The sequence below is a fragment of the Cydia splendana genome, chromosome 7 (assembly GCF_910591565.1).
Source record: "Cydia splendana chromosome 7, ilCydSple1.2, whole genome shotgun sequence".
NCBI classification, from domain to species: domain Eukaryota; kingdom Metazoa; phylum Arthropoda; class Insecta; order Lepidoptera; family Tortricidae; genus Cydia; species Cydia splendana.
The window spans coordinates 2,146,340-2,171,500 of record NC_085966.1 but is presented as its reverse complement, the minus strand read 5'-3'; the positions used below and the strand labels follow the sequence as shown (position 1 = coordinate 2,171,500).

At 36.7% G+C, this 25,161-nt stretch overlaps 2 protein-coding genes across 2 annotated transcripts in view; one reads left to right on the top strand and one right to left on the bottom strand.

Moving 5' to 3' along the window:
• The window catches only part of LOC134791989 (angiotensin-converting enzyme), a 223,408-nt gene that overhangs the window by 77,298 nt on the left and 120,949 nt on the right, over nucleotides 1-25,161 (top strand). The window lies entirely within an intron of this gene.
• Nucleotides 14,627-16,650, bottom strand: LOC134791959 (uncharacterized). Its single transcript, XM_063763053.1, has 2 exons — nucleotides 16,509-16,650; nucleotides 14,627-16,010 (listed from the first exon to the last, which is right to left on the bottom strand). The coding sequence occupies exons 1-2, from the start codon at nucleotides 16,518-16,520 to the stop codon at nucleotides 14,967-14,969; spliced, it is 1,056 nt and encodes a 351-aa protein (XP_063619123.1). The 5' UTR covers nucleotides 16,521-16,650; the 3' UTR covers nucleotides 14,627-14,966.

Here is a 25,161-nt window from a genome sequence, read left to right as displayed (position 1 = left end):
GAGGCCTATTATGGATGTCTGTATCCACGTGATAAAATATCCGTCACTTTTTAACATGCAGAGCGCGATTGAAAGTGACGGATAACGTTTTATCACGCTGTCACGTAGACAAGAACGACCATCATATCCGTACAGAGTGGGTCTGCAATTGTTTGATGTGTTTTTCCGGTATGTTGAGATTATTAGGTTAGGTATATCATTCACACCTAGCGTACTTATTTTAACTTTACATCCACAAGTTCCTAGTAGGTTCTTAGTATTTAGTCACGTATACAATTTATTTTATGACGTTGTAAACCCATGCATATATTCACAGACCTTTCTAAATATAGACGAGACAAAAAAAATCAAAATCGCTCTCCTTCTTGATGCGACTGGCAAATCATATTACTTTTTGATAACCGGGTTTTTTAACCTAATTAGACCCCGCTGAATCCGGTTGCTCGATCGATATCATCGATCGATATCAGCGGATATCGATTCAGTTTTTCGCAAATAACTCTTAAACGGTGGCGCATAGCAAAAAATGTTCTATTACAGATTACTTATCTACATAATTGCCTACAAGAAAGATTCAGTACAATTTTTCGCTAGGATCAATATTCAAAGGGATATTAACGCGGGAAATTTAATTGTAATCACTTCTAAGGTCCCTTTTTTAGTTTTACGTAAATAACTCTTAAAGGGTGGCCAATATCAAAAAATGTTGTTAAACGATAATAATCTACACAAAATTTTGAACAAAAAAGATTCAGTACACTTTTTGCAGGGATCAATATTTAAAAAGATAATAAAGAGGGAAAGTTAATTATAATAAATTCGAAGTTTCCTTGTTTTTATTTATTCGTTAATAATTTGAAAAGTATGACTCATAGCAAAAAAAATCTTATACATAAATAATAAACATAAAATTAATGTCAAATATGTCACTTCCGGTCAAGATTTCGATCGAGCAACCGGCAAATTCGGATTCAGAGGGGTCTAATAAGGTTAAAAAACCCGGTTGCCAAAAAGTAATATGATTTGCCAGTCGAAATCGATTTCATGAAAAATAAAACCAGTCTAATACACCTGTTAGTTTGTTTTAGTATGATTTGATACCTGGGTTCTCTAGAATAACACGCAAATAAGGTGAAATATACACCTTTTTGCGACGATATAAGATTTTAACCCGAGCGAGGTTTCAATTCAAGGGGAGGAAATACTCGTACAATCTGGCCCTAAATTAAATACGTTGAAAAATGAATTATTTGAATATTTTTCATACTACACGTATTTTTACAATAAGTCATTAAAATTAAAATGATGACCATGAAATTAAAATAAAACGTATTATCATCAAAATATTCTCATGTAGCTATATGTATGTTAAAATTATCAACAATGTGCCTCGAAAAAAATTGTGCAACGTATTTTATCCATCCTGTAGTAATTATATAGATTTTTGTCAATTCACTATTTTGAAATGACGAAACGCTTGTTTGCTATATTTTTGTTTTCTAAAGACTAAAGATATAAAATTGATTAGAAATAACTCGTTTATATCAAAAGACACGCTTTATGAATAGTGATCCAGCCTATTTACAATCTGTCGGTATACCAAGCTTCCTCTATGTCGTAATCAGTTTATTAACTTCGTAATTTACAATCTTGAAGGCACAAGTTGACTGTGACAAGCTATTAGGAGACGTGGTTCTAGAGCCCGTCTATGCTAACTTTACACCAACTTGAATAAAACAAAGGAAAGAGTGTCATTATTAACGTCATATTTTCGTAGAAATTTGACATTAACACACATCACATCACACACCTCATGGCTCCTCTACACGATGGGCCAACGCCGGCCACTCCGAGGGACGCATTTATGCGTTAGAGGGGGCAAGTGATATTGCTATCTCATTCTACCGCATGGCTACGTCCCTTGGAGTGGCTGGCGTTGGCCCATCGTGTAGAGGAGCCTTCACATCACACTCATCACACACATTGCCAATAAACTATAAGCTAGCTTGGTCTGAATCTACCTCATGTAGTTGTGGCTGTGATCATCAAAATGTCCACGGCTTTTATAGCAATTATTAGTCTCCGTTTGAGCTCGGGTATAGAGGCTTGTATGGCCGGATGTTCTCCTCTACAGGTCACAATTCTCAACCGATTCTCGTGCTTTTTTGAGCCGGTTCGACGATTAAATAGATATTTTTGTCGACTTGTTTTTAAATGCAATACATTTTTTTTTTCAATTTAAAGTTATGCTCGAGAGGTTTACAGCTCATAGAGCCAATAGTATAAATTAATATGTAAATTAATATACTCGTAATCTTACACGTATAACAAGTGTTGTAAACTTAAATGAGAATCCGACAATTTGCCTAAATCAGTGCGTAAATAGCAATCCAATAGCGAGTCGTTCCATGGTTTAGTTACTGTAATAGAGCGGCATTACGATTAAAATAATCTCTATTGATATGATACGCGAAATAAGCAAGAATAACTATTGTCTATCTCTGTTACTTTTGAGACTTGGGAAAGGACATAGGATAGTTAATATCACCGTAATCAAATTAAGTATATTAAAAACGGGGTTTTCACGTATTTTAAGTCGAAGAACGCTTGACATGTTCACTCCGTACCGAGGAGTATCGTCAGAGCTTGCGTTGGCGGACCGCGCAGAATGCGAAAAGTTTTGTTATTCAAATCACGGTAATCATCATTTTACGCCGACAAACAGGCCAATCCGAACGTACACTAACATCAAAATGATATCTAAATGATGTCAAATAGTTATCGTGCATTTCACTCGTACTTATCCGTACATGTATTGCCGCGAGCGAGACACACAACAACTAAATGACATCATTTAGATACCATTCTGATGTCAGAGTACGTTCGAATTGGTCAGTAAGTCACGGTCAGACGCTTCACTTTTTAATAATTTTAATAAGCGCAAGCGAGGGCCACTTGCACCATCCACTAACCCGGGGTTAACCGGTTAAACCTGGACTTACTATGGTTACCAGTACAATTTGACACTAAGGTACCGGTTTAACTGGTTAACCCCGGGTTAGTGGGATGATGTAAATGGCGCTAAGTGTAATAAAATATCAGTTTTAATTTTAGTAACATATTATATTTTTGGAATCTGAACGCCCCTCTTGCTCGACTTAACTACTAATTACTAAGTTATTATGTTTGGTAATTATTTTTTTCTCTATGGTTTAGTATAAATTCGTATCGGTTTGGTTTGCTCATAGTCTCAAAAGTTGAGTTATTACATAATGTAGGTACCTATTCCTACATATTATTTCAATAGATTCAGAGATAAATAGGTAATATGTAGTAATAATACAACTCACTGTAACTAAAGGCCTGTGCACACCGGCTTGCGTGTGCGTGACGTGCACGTGCGCGTGCGCTTAAATGTTGGAGCCGCACACGTCACGCAAGCGGTGTGCCGTCTCTCATAAGGATCTGTATACTACAACGCCGCACGCGCATGTCACGCACACGCAGCCGGTGTGCACAGGACTTAAATAACATCATTCAAATATCATTCTGATGTTAGTATTCGTTCGAATTGGCATGTTAGCCTCCTGTAACGTATTATTGTTAGAATATGAAAAAAACGTAGCAGCTCTACGCATGCTACGAATATGCGTAGCGCTTGCTACGCTTGTGTTTAGAAACGTTAATCTAGCATCCTTTTATACCTTACTACTCTATTTTAAAATTGAAGTATGTACATACTTATTGATAATTTTCAAAAATAAAAAAATCTTCCATAGTGTGGAATTTTTATTACCTAATTAATATAAAATAATTACTTTTTCTTTTTTTTTGCAGGTAAGTCCAAATAAAAAACTGACATCATTGGTAAGTTTAACACACTAACGCTATGATTTTCGTAGCGGAAAACCTCGGAACTAGCAAGTTTGACTGCGCGCGAGTGACCAGGCTTGGACCTTTCACTTTTTTAAGGTAAGGTCTGTAGTTACAAGTGTTTTGCATAGATGGCGCTAAAGAGAAATTCTGAAATTGGTTAAGCGTCAGTGACCATACGCTGGATCACTTTTTATAAGAGTTCGATATTTGAACGTCTGTAGTTTTAAGTAGTTTTCATAGATGGCGCCAAATAGAAACTCGGAACTTCGCTAACATAATCGTCAGGGACCATACACTGATCCTTTCACTTTTTAAAGGTCAGATGGTCACTTTTTCGATATTCGAACGTAGGTTAGTTACAAGCGTTTTGAATAGATGGCGCTAATAACTCGGAAATTGGTTTGGCTGAGCGTCAGTGACCATGCTCTGTGCCTTTCACTTTTTATAGTTTTTATAAATCAGGTTTTCAACTTTTCACTAGTTATTTAAGTTTTGAATAGATGGCGTCCAATATGAGTGTGATTGTAGTTGTTTATAATGTTAAGTGATCCGAACAGATTTGAAGGTGCTTCTAAGGTGGACCTTTCACTGGGTTTAATAATATAGGAACAGTATCGCCAGTTGATATAGGTTTACATAGATGGCGGTGCTGCATACATCTGCAAAAATAGTGGCTGATGTTCAAAATGATATCTTATGCAGATCTCAATAAAGTCTTGATTAGATCGTATTGTACTCTTTGACCACCTGGGTACTACTGCTGCTGACTTCTAACGCTGTATTGTCTCTATCAAATACATTGGAACGGCCAAGGCGCTCACAAATATCTGAACATTGTCGAAGCGTTAAAGTGCGTGTTCAGATATTTTGACCACCACGGCCGCTCCGATATATCTCATGGCGACTGTACAAATCTGTAGCCGAAAAAAACAGTTCATAAAATTAATTCTATGTACTTATAATATCATATGGGAAGATATAAATATTTTTATAGAAGAACTGAGGTTGCGGAGTATGTATGTATTTCTCTTATTTTTATTACTATTATGAATTCCTCAATTGAAGAAAAAAATTGTACAAAAATTTGTACAAGCATATTTAAAAACATTTTACAGTACATATGGTCCTATTTTTCCGCACTAGTGCGTAAAATCGTGCGATTTCAAAAGTTTAAAGGGCCATATGTACTGTAAAACGTACGATGCAACTCGCGTCGATTTAAAACACTCCGTTCGGTCGTGTTTTAATTTATCGCCACTTGTTCCGAATTTCCTCTTTTCCGCACTTGTATCGTAAATAACTATTTTGTTGTTTGTTATAAATGTGCACTTGTGCAGCAAAACAGTATATTTTTAAGCCGCATTCACACGTACAATTTCAGCAGGTAACAATGCGAATTTCAAAATCTCACTTAAAACCACATTAACACTCAATAACGACAGTAAGTTTAATTAGTAAATTCGCTGATTCGCGATATAAGTGTTGTTACACACATAACGACATAATTACAGACGTGTGGTGACCCCGTTACGCGCGGGTAAGAAAGCGAAATGAAGACGGGAAATGTTGGTCGTATCTAGTAGTTAGAGTACAGGTTTTGCTTACAAAGAGTTTGCCAATTTCATAAAATTTCAACCCCTTTTTAACCCCCTTAAAGGATGAATTTCCAGAACTATTCGGCCACTTTGCCGAATATTCGGTATTCGGCCTATTCGGCCACTTTGCCGAATATTCGGTATTCGGCCTATTCGGCCACTATCCGAATATTCGGTATTCGGCCGAATGTTGCCTACTATTCGGCCGAATACCGAATATCTATTGCACCTACCTAAAAAGAAAAATTACACAAAAAATAACCAAAAAATAAAAAAATCTTCCATAGTGTGGAATTTTTATTACCTAATTAATATAAAATAATTACTTTTTCTTTTTTTTTGCAGGTAAGTCCAAATAAAAAACTGACATCATTGGTAAGTTTACCACACTAACGCTATGATTTTCGTAGCGGAAAACCTCGGAACTAACAAGTTAGACTGCGCGCGAGTGACCAGGCTTGGACCTTTCACTTTTTTAAGGTAAGGTCTGTAGTTACAAGTGTTTTGCATAGATGGCGCTAAAGAGAAATTCTGAAATTGGTTAAGCGTCAGTGACCATACGCTGGATCACTTTTTATAAGAGTTCGATATTTGATCGTCTGTAGTTTTAAGTAGTTTTCATAGATGGCGCCAAATAGAAACTCGGAACTTTGCTAACATAATCGTCAGGGACCATACACTGATCCTTTCACTTTTTAAAGTTCAGATGGTCACTTTTTTGATATTCGAACGTAGGTTAGTTACAAGCGTTTTGACTAGATGGCGCTAATAACTCGGAAATTGGTTTGGCTGAGCGTCAGTGACCATGCTCTGTGCCTTTCACTTTTTATAGTTTTTATAAATCAGGTTTTCAACTTTTCACTAGTTATTTAAGTTTTGAATAGATGGCGTCCAATATGAGTGTGATTATAGTTGTTTATAATGTTAAGTGATCCGAACAGATTTTAAGGTGCTTCTAAGGTGGACCTTTCACTGGGTTTAATAATATAGGAACAGTATCGCCAGTTGATATAGGTTTACATAGATGGCGGTGCTGCATACATCTGCAAAAATAGTGGCTGATGCTCAAAATGATATCTTGTGCAGATCTCAATAAAGTCTTGTTTAGATCGTTTTGAACTCTTTGACCACTCTGGTACTTCTGCTGCTGACTGCTGATGCTGTACAGTCTCCATCAAATATATCGGAGCGGCCAAGGCGGTCATAAATATCTGAACATTGTCAAAGCGCTAGAGTGCGTGTTCAGATATTTTGACCACCACGGCCGCTCCGATATATCTGATGGCTACTGTACAAATCTGTAGCCGAAAAAATCATTTCATAAAATTAATTCTATGTATAATATCATATGGGAAGATATAAATATTTTTATAGAACTGAGGTTGCGGAGTATGTATGTATTTCTCTTATTTTTATTACTATTATGAATTCCTCAATTGAAGAAAAAAATTGTTCAAAAATTTGTACAAGCATATTTAAAAACATTTTACAGTACATATGGTCCTATTTTTCCGCACTAGTGCGTAAAATCGTGCGATTTCAAAAGTTTAAAGGGCCATATGTACTGTAAAACGTACGATGCAACTCGCGTCGATTTAAAACACTCCGTTCGGTCGTGTTTTAATTTATCGCCACTCGTTCCGAATTTCCTCCTTTCCGCACTTGTATCGTAAATAACTATTTTGTTGTTAGTTATAAATGTGCGCTTGTGCAGCAAAACAGTATATTTTTAAGCCGCATTCACACCTACAATTTCAGCTATAAACAATGCGAATTTCAAAATCTCACTTAAAACCACATTAACACTCAATAACGACAGTAAGTTTAATTAGTAAATTCGCTGATTCGCGATATAAGTGTTGTTACACACATAACGACATAATTACAGACGTGTGGTGACCCCGTTACGCGCGGGTAAGAAAGCGAAATGAAGACGGGAAATGTTGGTCGTATCTAGTACTTAGAGTACCTACACGAGGTTTCATTTGCTTACAAATAGTTAATTTGTGAATTTCATATAAATTCATCCCCCTTTTTAACCCCCTTAGGGCCACTTGCACCATTCACTAACCCGGAGTTTACCGGTTATACCTGGAGTTACCATGGTTACCAGTACAATTTGACACTAGTTAACGGTTTAACCGCTTAACCGCGGGTTAGTGGGGTGGTGCAAGTGGCGCTTAGATGATGAATTTCCAAAAGCGTTGAAATCATTATTCTTGTACTCCTTTGCCGTTGTATACGTATTATAAATTATAAAATGACCTCCCACGGAGTTCCAAGCTTTTCATTTGAAAAAATATTCTTCACCCCTTTTTGACCTCCTAGAGGACGAACCTTCTATTTATTGAAGCGTTACCATATACATCTCTAAGTAATTGTAATACGTTAGTTTGAATTGTTAGTTGTGTTTTATAAAATTGTTGATGTATTGTTATTATTTTTGCTTGCATGTAAATTCAATGTTGACGTGTAAAAGTGCCCTTGTGGCCTATTTGCTGAATAAATGTTGATGTTTGATGTTAATGCACTATAATCACTTTTCCTTTATTGTAACATTAATAAGTCCGTTACCTACTCAAAAATATATACTTCTTTCAATACAAATTTCCAACACTCTTAAGTAGGGTAAAGATGTCTGGGATAAAGACTATCCCATATCCTTTCCCGGCTACTTAAACTAAATTTTATCTTAATCTGTTCAGCGGTTTAATTGTGAAGACGTAACACACAAACAGACAGACTATAACATTAACTATATAGATAACAATATAAGTAGGTCATACACATTTTATAGTACTTCCTGTAGACATAGCAAAGTCAAGGTAATCTAAAGCAAATTTTTACGCTACACCCTTACAGTAGGGATAATTTTATTCAGTACTTAATTGAGCCTCAAATAAGAAAAACGGGATAATATTATAAAAAAAAATATATAAGACACATTGAAAAATTTAGGGTAGAAAGGGGTTTCAGTCGATGTGTGGAAGGGCGGCACCGCAGAAAAACGGGATACATATATGTACCAGAGTCGTTAACTTTTAGAATATTGTCCGCAGAAGTGACCTTTTTCTAAAATTTGATTGACCCAAGTGCTTTTACTTTTCCAACTATTAAATTGTACAGCACTCGGAAATCTTACATCAAACGCCCAACATATTAAGTACACGAAGCACGCTCAAAGATGCATCTCACGATCATAACCGGACTACCCACTAACCTCAATTTACCTCAAGGCCACAACGAAAGTAAAATGACGATGATAGCGAAAGTAAGCAACGAAAGTAAGAGTGAATGAAACTGAGAGTATTAAACGAAACTAAGAGTTGTGTTGAATGAAACTGAGAGTGGAATCAAAAGGAAGATGAAAGTGAAATGATTTATTTTAAAATTATGCAATCGCGGTTAGAAAGTGTATTTTGATGATTTAATTTGGTAAATTAATGGATCTGTCAGTTGATATTATGAAATAAGAATTAGAATTTGATTTAAATTTAATTTGATAGAGATGACCTATTTACAAAATGCCACTTATTTAAATGTCCTGTCTAAAAAACAACCACAAACAATTTTCTTTAAACATTTCCAAATTTTTTTTATGAATTGAAGCTTTCGCAAAATAGCACTGCAAAATTTTAGCTTTAACCTTTCATGTTATTTGTATCGTGGATTCACACCACGGCTAGTGTACAATCGACGTCAAAAATATGTTTACACTATTTGCCTTATTACAAAGGACTAAGGTGCAAAAGTGTAAACATATTTTTGACGTCGACTGTACATACCTACTCGTATATAGAGGAGATAAAATCTTTTTCGAAAAAAATGCATAGATGACTAAAAACTCGGTAAGGATCCTTATCATATACAAACAAGAGATTAGCGGGAAACTAATTCAAAACTTGCTTACGCCTACGCATACCAATAATAGTAAACAAGTATCCAAAATTAGCATACTATACGCTACTTAACTGTAATACCACCACAATGCCCACGGGGTCACTGACACGTTCGAATATACATCGCAATCGTTAACGATTGGTCGAGAATTAATGATCGTAGATCTTAATGAAACAATGACTTTAATGATGGTGTTGCAACGGCGTTGCAGTTATGTTGGTTTATGATTTAGTATCGTTTATTTGAAGGTTGTCTTTTCTGATCATATCATTAATCTACGTTTGATATGTAATTTGCAATACAACGCAATAAGTTTCGCGATGTTTAGTGAAGTTTCTAGTCCAAATATTTGATAGTTGTGGCTTAATACGGATCATAATATTTTTGTTCATAACTTATTTTAGAGTTATTGATATCTCGATGAGTTAGACATGTAAACTAAGACCTAAGCCTCTACCATCAGTTTTAACATTGACATAACGCTCACGTCTACGTAATTTACTTTCTGTACATCTCGCTTCCACTATTGCTCGCATATGCGAGTACGAGCGAGATGCATAGAAAGTAAGTTACGTAAACGTGAGTGAATATGTCAATGTTAAAACTGGTGGTAGTGCTTCTAGTTACCTACTTTACTATACAAATGAGTTTATTTAATGAGTTAACCTATAGATGAACTTTGAACTCAGTTAATCATTTAAACGACACGCCTTCGATCTTTCGAATCGGTATTTAAAATGATGAAATGGTAAATAAATTAGTTACGTTAACTCCGATAAGAAAACCCGTTAAGCTTATAATTACTTGAAGTGTATCATGTCATTTATCACGAGATAAGAAACGCTTGAGTTTAACTTAATTATGTTACAATTTTAAATTTTTAACCCGTCCAACGACCATCATACAACAAATTGTTGCAAAGCTATTTGACCCATATTGATCTGTACATAGTAACACACGTTTGATACTGAGTCGCTACGACCCAAATTGTGTTAGTATCACATGTGTGATACTAGGGCACTCCACGTGTTAAAACCATAGGAGTATTAAAATGTAGATGTAACTTTACGATATTGAACTTAAGATAAAAATTCTATAAAGCTTAGAATAAATTGAACTTGAGACTTGAACTCACGACCCCTGGATCCAGGGGTCGTGAGTTCAAGTCACACCCAAGACAGTAATTTTTCCACTTTTAAATTTATTCTAAGCTTAATAGCATCGTTTGCAGACGTTTATGCTTGTTAAAAATTAAAATTAAAATCTATAGTTACACAAGATTAATCAATGACAATTTAAAATCGTGATTGTAGGTTTTCTTCAATCCTCCAAGGTGATAAGTATTTTAATAAAGCCACTTGAAAAATTCACACGATTCACAAATTACTCGTAACGTGCCCAAGAAATAAATATTTAATAGAACAATAAAGTTTTGTTGGTCAATGCCAATTATTAAAAGCTTATTTTTCTACATAAATGTTAGCTTCTCTTTTAGTTGGGTAAACCAGAAGGTTTGGTATTTAATAAACTTAGGTACAAAATCCATATTGAAGATTTTAATGCACTCAGCGAAAAATAAGATTGCGTTTTATAGAAAATTGCATCTGAGCCTTTAAGGGTTAAGCGTTATTGCTAATAAAAACGTGATTCTTTTGAGTTTAAATTTGAAGAACTTATTTCTACAGACTGGGTCCCACAGGATGGATCTCGAGGCAGAGGAAGACCAAACCGGAGATGGCGGGATGACCTTGATACATTCTGTAAAGAGTGGCGGGAGTGTGCATCGGATAGGACCAAATTGCGGGAAAGAGGGAAGGCCTTTGCCCAGCAGTTGGACACACCTATAGGCTAATAAAAAATAAAAACAATCTTCAAATTCAAACTCAAAAGGCTCGAGTTTTTACTCTAAACTATAACCATGTTTGGAAGACGGGCAGGTAATTTCACGGCTTAGCAGAAGAGACTATCGGAAGCAAATAAATAATCTTACAAAATCACCTCATAGGAAGCCCTACGTCCTTGGCTACGGTATGCTAACAATCGGTTGAACAAGCAGACGATCTGATAGGCCATGTCCGTCAGTGGTGCAACTTTCGAGCCCGTCACACTTCTGCACTGACGTGTGACTCCACGGTGTGTGAGTGCGACTTGAGTCGTGGGCCACGGGAACAGCGAGTCTTGGGTCGGTTTACGCACAATTGGGAATATTATGCGATGTCGAGACACATAATACATATCATAGCATGTAGCGACAGCGACCTTCACCAAGGAGAAGTTTTGGCCGAAAGGCCACTAGTTGCCTGAAATAAGATTTTCATTTAGGCCAAGATGTATTTTACTATTCAAGTGGTCAAAAGTCATCAATGAATCTCGTCGTGCTATAAAAAGGGCATTATAAATGACTAATTCACGTCACGCGGAGGGACATTATGATTGTTCTCGATCCTTTTTTACGAACTGGAAGATGACGATGCACAAATTTATTTAAAAAGGGAACTTAATTAAACACATGTCTTTATTAGTTATTAGCTTCAAAATTAAATTACATACGGCACACAACACTATTTACATTTCAAAACTACAAAATATTTGTGAATCAGAAATTATTGAATGAAAATGTAAACTGTGCTGTGTTGCAAGTTGCAAATTGAATATTTTTCTCGCTAATTCTCTAGCCACACTGTAGTAGCCCAGTTTGATCCTTATACAATATTCACTTACGTTAGTCATACTATCGACGCATAATATATGTTTCGGAAATGATAACGAAAGTCTGGATCAGATGTCTAACTAGAATGCCTGTAGATACATTTGATAACATCAAGGAATTTAATTTTCATACCATTTCGTAGCAAGTCACAGTGGCAATAGCAGGTATGAGGTCCTTAGGGACTTTAATATTGATTGTCACTGTGACAAGATGTGAAATGGTACTGAAATTAAATTATTTGATGGTACGTTTACATAATTAGCTGTTATTCCAGCTTTTTAAGTAAATAAGTACCTATTAAAAGTTTTTATGTGATTTTTTTCATGGCATCTGCTCTTAATTTAATATAAAAATTTATTCTTTTATTAAGATCAGATGTTTTTTTTTTGACGACCGGTCTAGCCTAGTGGGTAGTGACCCTGCCTGTGAAGCTGATGGTCCTATGGGTTCGAATCCCGTAAGGGCATTTATTTGTGTGATGAGCACATATATTTGTTCCTGAGTCATGGATGTTTTCTATATATTTACCTAAGTATTTGTATATTATATGTATCGTTGTCTGAGTACCCACAACACAAGCCTTCTTGAGCTTACCGTGGGACTTCAACTTGTGTAAGAATGTCCTTATAATATTTATTTATTTATTTTCTGTCAGCCCCCTCTTATCGTGTGGACATAAGGTTTCAAACCTTTGCCGTACAGAATTTAAATACATTGGGAAACTATAGATAAGAATTAATAGAACATTTCGCCACGCGGCTCAGAAGCTGTGCGATTGAAGATTACGATTACTTCCATGGCTTTGCGTAACAGAAACATGACTACATGAATTGCTTGTATGTCTTTCTACGTACCATTTAAAAGTGGGCCTTAAGTAGTTACTGATTAAGTTCATTTTTGGAGAATTAGAATTGGATAAGGGTTGATTTGGAATTGGTAAAGTGGTATACGCATTCCAGAAAGTTCGATCTCCGATTGAATGTAGATTTGACCTTGAGTCTTTGATCTAATTTAATAATAACAAGATAATGTCCTTGTATTTAAATTAGATTTTTATTAGGTTTCTGATGAAAGTAGTCAAAATAGATGAAACCTGTCTTTATTCTGCAATCGATGTAAGCCGTAAGGTACCTACTTTTTAATGTCATAGTTTTTCCCTGCCATTTCTGTCACTGAATGTCTGTTGAATAAATTAATTGTACATAATTATATTGTAAGGTATTTAATTTATACTACATAATTAACTACTTACCTACCTATCGGCCACGGACGTCCATTGCTGGACATAGGCCTCCCCTACAGACCGCCACCGCCACACACTGCAGCCACCGGCTCCCAGCGACGCGTACGAGATCATCCGACCATCTACTTTGTGGGTGTCCGACACTGCGCTCACCCATCCGTTACTAAAGTTTAGCTCCCAATATCTTCACCCTCTGTTAGGTTGGCTAATATAACCGTAGTTTGACTAGTTTTCCCGCTGTATTATTACATTGTGCACGCATTCTCTATAATTATACGCATAAAACCAAGTACGTTACCGATGTACATCAATCTTTTACACCCTATTTGAGATAATGCGCAATTTCTGTACGATTACAACATCGATTTTAATGGGGTCCATAAAACAGATCATAATCGCTTTGTCTCAAGATATCTACATAAAACACAAAGTACAATACGGTTTTACGAGCGTGGAGACAAACGCCTTTTATACAACGAGAGGCTTATGCCCAGCGTTGGGACATATAGTTAGACTTTGACCACGCTTACTTTTCACAAACATGACAGTAAGATTGCATACAGATCTATCTTTATAAGCTGAATACTTGACGTGTAAGCTTTGCATAACATTTATAATGTTTTCAATTATAAATCTGACTACTTTACGGGTAGAACATGCATTAGAAGCCACGTGTAGCCTCCCTGCCACACTTGCGTACGAATTTACAAGTGCGACAGAGAGGCAACACGTCAAACGTGGTTCGTAGGCCCTCTGGACATATGTGCCATTAAACGTTGGTTAATTAAATAAATAGACGTGAAAAGGTAGTTACTTAACTATTGTTGCATATTTCTAGTGACATTGGTCGACCAGAGCTTTATATTTCGTGGTTTGAAAACAAAACATATGTGATTTGTAATTTAGCATTTTCGCAACACACATCCTCAGCTCTGTCGCAAACGAGACTAAATCACCGTCCACCAACATTTTGTAACCGCCATTTACTAAATGACACCGCCACTAACTTACAATTTTATGCATTATGACGTATTATTACAGTTTTTAATGTGCTATTGAAATCTTGCTTTTAAACTGTAGCTCTAATTGTATGTAGATAGTAAATATTACGCAAAACAAAGATCTCGTAGCTATAATGTCGGGACGATATTACGCCATGCGCCGTCCGGCGATACGGATCTGGGTCATATTATGCCATTTCGTAAATCTCAACAATGCTAATAATATGTATTTTTATTACCCCTAATGCGCAGCTTAACGCTCAAAACAATAATGCTTTAGTGTGGGAATAAAACAAGTGCATACAATTATCTTTTGGCAAAGCCAAACTTTATTACTCAGTTCGTATAAAAATACTTTTCACAAAGGAAGAAGGAAAATCTATAAAATAACAGGTACATCAACTCAGGACTAAAAAAACATAACACCGATCAGGCTAAGCTTAAACAAAAATCACAACAAAAAATAGACTAAAAGGAGTACTTTTCAGTGCGTTTCGTGCGCGGGTCGAGCGGCGGTACCTCCAAGTATCTAGCTGAAGCTACTATGCTTCTGAGGGCGCGCCGCTCGGCCCCCGCGCGTCGTATTACCGTGCTAAGCTTAAAATTTACATATCACATTCAGTTTCTGCTTCCTGCAGCCTCTAATAGCTCTCATGATGTCCATACTCGTGACCATGACCATGAACGACAACCGGGACGGGGACTTTCACCGGGTAAGGCACCGGCTTCTCAATGTGGACGGGCACGTGCTTCTCGATGTGGACGGGGTACGGCCTGTCGACGGGCACCTTCACGGGGTAAGGCACGGGCTTTTCTACCGGGTAGGGGATGTGCTTCTCGACGGGGTAGGGCGCTGGCACGTGCACCTTGACTGGGTACGGCACGGGTTTCTCAACATGGACCGGGTAGGGCCTGTCGACGGGGACCTTCACAGGGTAGGGCACGGGCTTCTCCACGGGGTAGGGGACAGGTTTCTCAACCGGGTAGGGGACGGGCTTGGGCACATGCACGGGGTAGGGCCTGTCAACATGCACCTTGTATGGGACATGCACGATCTTCTCAACGGGGTAAGGAGCGGGCACATGGACGGGCACCTTCACTGGGTACGGGACCTTCTTTTCAACTGGGTAGGGAGCGGGCACCGGGACCTTTACTGGGACATGTACGTGCTTCTCTACGGGGTAGGGCTGGGGCACGTATACTTTATAGGGAACAGGCCTGTCAACTGGCACATGAACTGGGTAAGGTACCTTCTTTTCAACAGGGTAGGGTGCGGGGACATGTACAGGTACTTTGACGATCTCCTTGACTGGGTAAGGGACGTGTTTCACGACTGGGTAAGGTTCCGGGACATGTACTTTAACTGGGTAGGGGACTTTCTTCTCAACGGGGTAGGGGATGTGCTTTTCAACCGGGTAGGGAACTGGGACGTTCTTGACCACGGTTATGGTTTTGTGTGTTTCTTCGTGTCCGTGTCCATGTCCGAGTCCATAGCCACTGTCCCAGCCGCTTTCGAACCCGCCGTGGCCGTAGCCCAGTCCTATGTCGAAGAGCCCTCGCTTCTCGTGTTTTTTGTCGTCGGTCGCCGCCTCTTTGTTGTCGGTCACTGCCACTTCTTTTTCTGCTTTCTTTGCCTCTTCCGCATGCGCGAAGGCCAGAAGAGCCACCAGACTGGCAGCCACGAGCTGTAACAATCATTTATGTTAATTAGGATTTTTTTAAAGCAATTAAAATGTATTAGTCATTAAGGGTAAGAGAAACAGTTTATTTTGCTCGGGGCAAGAGATACATTAGGTATGAGGATGAGGAAGTATTTCTCTAATCCCATCTAACCTTACTTTGATTTAAAATTTACATCAAAGAAACTAATTTCCATTGAATGATATATTGAAGAATTCGCAATATAAAATGCACTTGGTGAATCTAAAAGTGACTGTCATCGCAAACAAAAGTAAACGCAACTGGGATCGTATGTGATGTTGAATTGAAAGCGTAATTAATACTAGACTGTCATTAATCGATATCCAGTTACAGCGACAAAAGCCTTTCCGCGTTGCATAATTCAAATGCATGAGAAACAACAAGAACAAGGAATAAGCTCCGGCGCACTGCACTAGTCACTGTCACTATCACTATTTTAAATTTGGAATTAGCCACAATGGAAGAAAAACAGTTGAACACACCATGAGCTTCATGATGCTGCGCGTAGGTTGCACTGAAGTGAAGTCCTGAATGCGAATGATGCGTGTTTGGTCGTAGCTTCGCTATATATAGTGAGCTGCGAGCGCGCGTTAAAAACGGAGGCAGTAGGACCATGTTACACTTTCGCTTGCGAGGGGTTCGGACCGTGGATAGGAGTTTGAGGCTTAATTAGGTTTGGTCTGATCTGCATAAAGCCTTTTTAATTTTTTAATTCGGTTGTTTTGTAAAATTAGGTAAAAGTGTATTTAAGTGTGCTCCTTTAGCTAAAAGACAAAATTTTCATTTGATTATTACAATCATAATGTTGTTCAATAAAGCAATGTTTGATGCGGGTTTAGGTTTTGGTTTGACAATAATCTGCATTCGTAAGAGTATAATTAAAAAGTTAATTATTTCGTTTTGTGAGATTAATTAAAGGTATACCGGGTGTGGCCTGTAACACGAGCAAATAATTAAAACATAGATTGTACTCCTCAAACGGTGACACTTTTGTTCAACAACTTTAAAAAAATATGAAGTATTTAGAGTCCCTATTTTTCATACAAAATAAATATTATCTTCAATGGACGCCATCGCCACGCCATATCATTGTGATTGACGTTGCTTGTCACGCCTTAAACATAACAAATTCGCAATACATTGCGTCTTAGAATAAACTTTAAAGTGTATTAAAAATCAAACCACAAGTTATTTTTAAAAGTTGCTGAACAAATGTTGGTCAGTACGAGGAGTACAGCCTACAGTTTAATTTTTTGCTCGTATTACAGGCCACAGGCTGTATATGAATACTTGAGAAGTAATTTGAGATTGTAATAAGACAACATCGTAAATTATTGTCTCGTTGTAATCTTTTTAAAAGATATGATAACATTTCAAAATAATGATTCATATTGATTATGAGAATAAATGATATAATTAATCGAACGAGCGAGCGAAGCGAACGAAGTTCTTACATTCGACTTGGGACACGCGGCTGGCTAGGGGCATGTCCCGGCATTCCGATGTTTTTAAGCTGAAGAGGATAGTTTGATACTCAAGAACTTAAGTAAATTTGTTCTAATTTAAATGAAATTCGGTAAACGTGTAGTTAAGAGCATTATATTGTAGTCATTAAGTTATGAGCAGACTCGATCAATGGGTTATTGAGCTAGAAGAGCTTAGAAGGCTAAAAAGCTGTTTGTGAGGGGTCTTGCTATTCTGGTCATCTTTTTGCAAGAAAGTATGGTTGAGTTTGGTATCAAATGAAAGTGCTTGGATTACACGGCCCCACAGACCTTGTAATATATCCACGCGATTTTTGATCCATTGCTGCCTATAGTGGGACATAAAATAGTAGAAATTAAATAAAATGGAACTCTAAAATTTCCATACTATAGTCGGTCAAACAAGTTTGTCAGTAGAAAAAGGCGCGATATTCAAATTCTCTATGGGACGATACTACATTTTTAGCCGCTTTTTTCTACTGACGGAAATGGCTTGACAGACTATAAATTGTTGCCACGTGTAAGCATTTTACGTCAAAAATGTAACAGCTACGTAGATAGTGGCGCCCTCATTTATTAACTGACTTCCAAATCTCAAAACGAGGAGATTCGATTGTGTTTTTTTTTTTAATGTTTGTTACTACATATCACCGTCATTACTAGACCTATTTCAAAAAAATTTTTTTTGATTGTTTGTACTTATATGCATACAGATTGGTCCCGTTTTTCAAAACTCAGTTCTGATGATGGGATCCATGAGGAATCGAGGGAACACCTCAAATTTTAAAGGCATACATATAGTGATTTATGTTTTTTATCAACAAATCAAGCATATACATTCAAAAAAGTAACATTTGATGAAGTGGAACTGCTGATGATGATCAGAACGGAACTCTTCAATGAAGCATAGTTCACGTTTGGCGATTTGTCCCCTTCGTTATGTTTGTTAAGCAAGTTAAGTTTTTAAGCCACATTTTTGTCAAGCTCGAGTTTTGATGATGGGATCCACGAGGAATCGAGGGAATTCCTCAAATCTTAAAGGCATGCGTATAGAGATTTTTGTATTTTCATCAGAAAATCAAGCATTTTCTTTAAAAACTGTCGCATTTGATGAAGTGGAACTGCTGATGATGATCAGAACGGAACTCTTCAACGACGCATAGTTCACGTTTGGCGATTTGTCCTACGTACTAGAAAACCTCCTTTTCTACATAGTGCACCATCTATGTACAATCATCTTTCACCGGCCCCCATAGAAGTCGGTTTTTTTTTCTTGAAAATTATTTTCTACTACTTATTTTATGTCGAACTATACGAGTAAGTAGGTGCAACAAAGTCAATCGCTCTATATAATTTTTAGCAAACCGCGAGTTCTCAGTTCAGGCGAACTACTAGTATATAAAGGTTTCTAAATTACAATGTAAACAAATAACGTTGTGAAATATTCTATGTATTTTAGAAGCCATATACCTAAACATGTATTTATTATAAAGCCCATAAAAAGGATAGATTTTTTGAACATTTACGTTATATAAAAAACAACGGGTTGCACTCCGGGAGTGCCGGCAGGAGTGAAAACTCAATGACATTGTAACAGTTTTTCGATCAGGTCACGCGTCCGTCTTACGAAGCGTCTTACGTCTTACGCTGTCGCGAGTTTAAAAAAATTTCCGCATCACAAAAAGTGCACAGCGCCGCTAAAGATGTTTTCACTTCAAAAAAAAGTTAAAAATACTTGTACCTATTAAGTATCAAAAAACACCAAATAAGATTTATACTTCCCTCAATTTCTTCCTAATAAGTACCAACATAATTGTATGTAAAGCAGTTATGTAAATATTAAAATTCATTCATGCCCAGCAAAACCCGGCGCGTCGTTATCGTTCGAGTACACATACATTTCGACATTTCTCAGCAAACACTATTGATGTCTCTTGCGCATGTTTACTTCTATCGAGTATAGGTTACAGTACCAGCCAGTTAATATGTCACCTTTATATTAATACAGCACTTTAACCTTTCATGTGTGTGTTGGTCAAAAAAGGTTCAAACTTCAGTTGTGCTGTGTAGAGATGAAAAATCGTTTACAGTACATACATATGGTCCTATTTTTCCGCACTAGTGCGTGAAATAGCACTTTTCGTGCGTATGTCATAAATTTAAAGGGCCATATTTACTGTAAAACGTTGTACGATACACGTGCGAATAGGTAATTCGCTGAATTTCCTCTTTTCCGCACTTGTATCGTAAATAACTATTTCGAAAACATGCAAAAAGATAATTAAAATTCGGTTAGAATCATTATCATTCAAAGATTTAAACCTTTAATGGTAAAGCCAAAATTATAAATTGTTAGCTACGAGTACATGCGTTAAGAAAAAAAAAGAAAAAAAAAGAGAACAAGAAAATTTTATAATATAAAAGCAGTATCGATGACTTCAAACCACACATATGATGATTTTAAATAGTTATTTCGTAAACAATTACCACTTGTCTCTTTTATTAAACGATGCCACTTGAAATTCGTTACGGTACATAATGTCATTGACTGACATTGTCATTCAGATTATTTAATCTATCTAAAATCAATTCTTTTACGATCAATTCTTATATTTATATATTTCGGGGATCTCGGAAACGGGTCTAACGATTTAGATGTATGCTCGATCGATCTAGCTAGGTCTTATCTGTGGGAAAACGCGCATTTTTTAGTTTTTATATCGATTTCCGAGCAAAGCTCGGTCTCCCAGATATTAATAATAGGTAAATTGACCAATCGTGATTGTTTAGTTATTGTATTTTCACGTGTCGTATTATTTACTACTGTATAAAAAGTCGCTGTAAAACGTCATCTTCACAAGAATATTGTTACAATTTTCGCAACAAGTTTCGAAAAACTTATTATGTTTACCACATTACCTGTGTGCAAGACGACGTAATTTTACGTCATCCGCACCAAAAGATCGAACCCCGGACACGACCTTAACACAACTCAAAGTGCACCTCGTATAAACCAATAAGTATGAGCTTTTGCATTATTTTAAATAAAAAATCAAGTTAACAAAATTGATGACCATAATTCGGTCAGGATCCTTATCATTATCGTACACATCAGGCAAGAGACAAGGGATTAAAACAAAATGACTCATGTAGAGTTAGACCTCTTGGTGCAAGTGTTATTTATCAATATTCGTCATAATTTCATATAAGTTTGACGTTTAAATAAAATATCACTAGCACTGCGTGTGCTATCAAAATCGTTGCAGACTTGCCTTGGTCTGACTCTAACTATATTGCTGGTTGCCACTGCACAATAAGCTCTTTCAGGTGATATTGGTTCTATGCAATAGGCATATGTTCTAACCTATTAATTGTAAAATTGTGAAATGCTGCTAGTATTTCAATTTACCGCTATAAATAACTAGTTGGTTATTAGTTAGATAATAAATACGATTATTAGTTTTAATAGTCGTGGATTGCATTGCTGTAATATAAGGTAACATTACTAGTTCTGGATATTAATTTATGAAATGAAATGAAAATATTTATTTTCAGGCAACTATTGACCCATAGATAAATACCTTAAAACCCTTAATTTATCCATGGCACTTTAAATTACATTCAACAAGTTATAGCAACAATTGTATAGATTTAAAAAACGCCAATCGAAACTAAAATTATAAATATTATTATATTAAATAAAAGATATCTTGTCATTCCCGATACATTAATTTTAAATTGGCGGTTGTCTATGAATTATGAATGATTGTTATATTGGCTATAGGGACCATGCGCGTTGGAGGGCATCTTGTGGCCTGAATCGGAAACATTTGTGCACATGTTTATTGCCAAAGCAAGTGCTACGATCTACCGTTCTCGTCGGTACGTTTCCTTGTGCATAGTAATTTCTGCTATCTTGACGGCTACATCGGAAGCATAAACGACACATTTACGCCTCGCGCCAAATATCAGACGGCTCCTATGCTGCCCCCTATAGTTCATGCACGGGGCCTATGGCCCGTAGAACTGATTCTTAGATTAACGAATTGTCCTGACAGAACCTTTGACAAGTAAGAATTGACTTTGGAATGCTCTTTATCAGTAATTCAACTTTACCTAATGGTACTTTGCGAGAGAATATTTTCATTTCAGCACTTTTTTAGTAAAAGCAGCCAATCCAGCGAGAAAATGCTGTCAGCATTGGTACATATGCTGCAGGGGCATTTTTAGAGTTATTTTATCATATTATGTATACTTATAGTTTAGTTTTACTAGTTAAATGTATCTCCCACCTGGTTAAGTCGGACTTTTCTACTATAATACCTAGGGAAGATAAAATCAAGCATTCTTCAAAATCATTTTCGCCATCCTACACTGACCCACCATCTTCCCACCACCACCTACCACTTCCATCTATACCTATTTACACATTATTTGTGTTTCGAAAGATGTTCCATACCCACTGCATCAAACATAAATCACAGGACAACCGCCATTTAATCTCTATATTTGGTCTAAATGCCTAGACTTGATCGCGACTAGTAATAGGTTGTGCCATTTTTTGCCTTTCCAATGTTACGTATTCGTTAGACTAATTCACACTTGACGGATAACTACAACTGTAATCTGCTTTTACTTGCAGCTTATTAAATCTTATGACAATCTGTGAAAACATGAATTTTTTAAATGTATGGGGAAGTGAATTAATTTCTGTCTAGGACAAAAAGCTTCTTTAGAGACCAACTGTACGGTTACAATAATAAAATTTAAATACAAGAAATATTAACTCATACGAAGAGGAGGTAAGTTTTTCTTTTTCAAATAATGTCGGGTAAACATTTTGCAGATAGGTACAGAAAGGGCTATTACCAGGGAAAGAAACACGGCTATTCCAATGTAGTACCTACTGACAGCTTTGTTTCGAGGTAAGTTGGAATTTTATCATACGATGTGTGTAGTATAATAAAATCGTGTTGATTTAAAACACCCCCTTCGGTCGTGTTTTCATTTATCGCCACACCTTTCGGATGTCCTCTTTTCCGCACTTGTATCGTAAATAATTAATTAACTATTACACATGTTAATAAAATGGCTGGATAATAGTGCTATTATGAGTCCCATTATCGACTCGTTTGATACAATACTAAAATAAATACAGGTACTTTTTAGGGTTCCGTACCCAAAGGGTAAAACGGGACCCTATTACTAAGACTTCGCTGTCCGTCCGTCCGTCCGTCCGTCCGTCCGTCTGTCACCAGGCTGTATCTCACGAACCGTGATAGCTAGACAGTTGAAATTTTCACAGATGATGTATTTCTGTTGCCGCTATAACAACAAATACTAAAAACAGAATAAAATAAAGATTTAAATGGGGCTCCCATACAACAAACGTGATTTTTGACCAAAGTTAAGCAACGTCGGGAGTGGTCAGTACTTGGATGGGTGACCGTTTTTTTTTTGCTTTTTTTCGTTTTTTTTTTTGCATTATGGTACGGAACCCTTCGTGCGTGAGTCCGACTCGCACTTGCCCGGTTTTTTGTTTTTCACTACACTAATTCTACCACATCGGGGCTAGTAACAAGTACATAAGTAGGTAAGTACTTGTACGCATATTTAAGTGTTATTATTTACTATAGAAATCTATACTTAAACTTTATTATGAATTAAACATGATTTATCAAGGTTTAAATGTAGTAGCTACTAATACTTTGTTGCCTACCTAATAATTATTTTGGATATTCGTGAAATCACAGATCACTTACTATTAGACGGCGCGTGCAACACGCGGTGGCCTAGCATAGGCGCTTCCATACTAAGACAGTACCTTTTTGAGCGCAACCTTTTATTTCAGTTGCGGCTACGTTTTTTACTAATACACAGTACAAAGCTTATAACTAGATAGGTCCCTGCAAAACTGTATTTACAGTTTGCCTGCAGGTTACTGAAGTTAACCAAAGTTTTGTACGGAACACTAAAAAATAGTTTTAGTGTTCCGTACAAAAGGTCAGGAAATGAATGCTCAAAAAAGTTGTAGAGGGAAATGCTTCGAACACAATTTTTGACTCGGTAACTTTGTTTGGACTAGTTAGGAGGTGAACATATCAAAAGTCCCCGTCGTAGCCCCGGTGCTGGGGGGTAGAGGGGGGAAAGAAGGTCTCATTTTTCGGTTTTTCACTTATATCTTGGAAACTTTGCGTCTTAGCGACATGACTACTTCAACAAACCGAAAGCTGATAAAATTTGCCAGCCACCCCCCAGCACCGGGGCTACGGCCGGGGACTTTTGATATGTTCACCTCCTAACTATTCCAAACAAAGTTACGGAGTCAAAAATTGTGTTCCAAGCATTTCCCTCTATACCTTCTTATTGCTAGGCCTACAAGGAATTTAGAGGTAGTCTATGATCCCAATATCGGAGAATAATCAAGGATTGTAAAATTATTTTAAACATAGATTTGCACGAATGAGTATCCTGCACAATGCGTGCACTCATGTTTTAATGTTTTCCTGCCATTATAATGTAGATTACAATATTAAGTTAATAATTGTAGTTTTCAATCAAGATTTTTGCCATTTAATTCTGAACTTTGTCTAACTAAGTTCAAAGTTGTTTTTTTACCAGCAGTAGATTGACATTATGTAGGTTTATATTTCAGTTCTGTAAATCTAGATGTTACTTATTTGGAAATTTATAAACTAATAAACTTAAGGCAATCTGCAATCTTAAAGGAACTAAAGTAAAGGAACGGAAAGGAAAGGAACTAAAATAACCATTTGGTTATAATAATATGGGTCCTAATAACTTTTAAGGTTGAACTATTTTATGTTTAATAATACCTAAATACATCAACATACGTAAGAAACTTGTAAAAGGTAGATTTATGGATACCGCAAATAAAACAAGAGTTTACCTTTAAGGTTCAAGAAGTTAAAGTTTGAATTGATAACATATATACACCTTCATCATCATCATCTCCTCCTAGCCGATTTCGGTCACAGCGACTGCGTTCTACCGCTGAGAGCGTCGTTGGTGCGCTCTTAGGTGACTGACATAGCCAATTTTTGCACTGAATGTGCGACCAGGGATCGGATACCGATATTTTTGGTATGGGAACGAAAACGGTATTTTTTCGTGCTTTGTTAATTATTTAATTTCTAATTGGGCAATCTAATAATACGAAGTCGGTACCTAAAAACACAATTGAGTCGTACATTTCGAGTATAAAATAATTTAAAAAATATAAATGGTACTCGTAACTCCGAAGTTTTTTCAAAAAACCGGTTCCAATCCCTTTGTGCACCCCTCCTAGGCTTCGACCTAATGTACACCTTACATGTTTTACATGATCTTAAATTTGGGCTAGAGGTGTGGAGTTTTTTTTAAATAAACTGATCGGCAAGTAGCAAATTAAACACAGCAAGCTACTTAAGTCCCTATTTCTAGTTTAGAACTAGGACATATCTAATTGGCAACGATGTACATGACGCGTAACGAAATATTAGAATCCGATGACTGGCCACAATAAATACCTTGGAAACCGGTAGCTTAAACTAGTTAGGACTTCTTTCCGTGGGGCGGATCCGGATTTTAGAAACATACATTTGATTTTATATTAAACTCATTGCAACACTCTTAACTTACCATCGGTGTA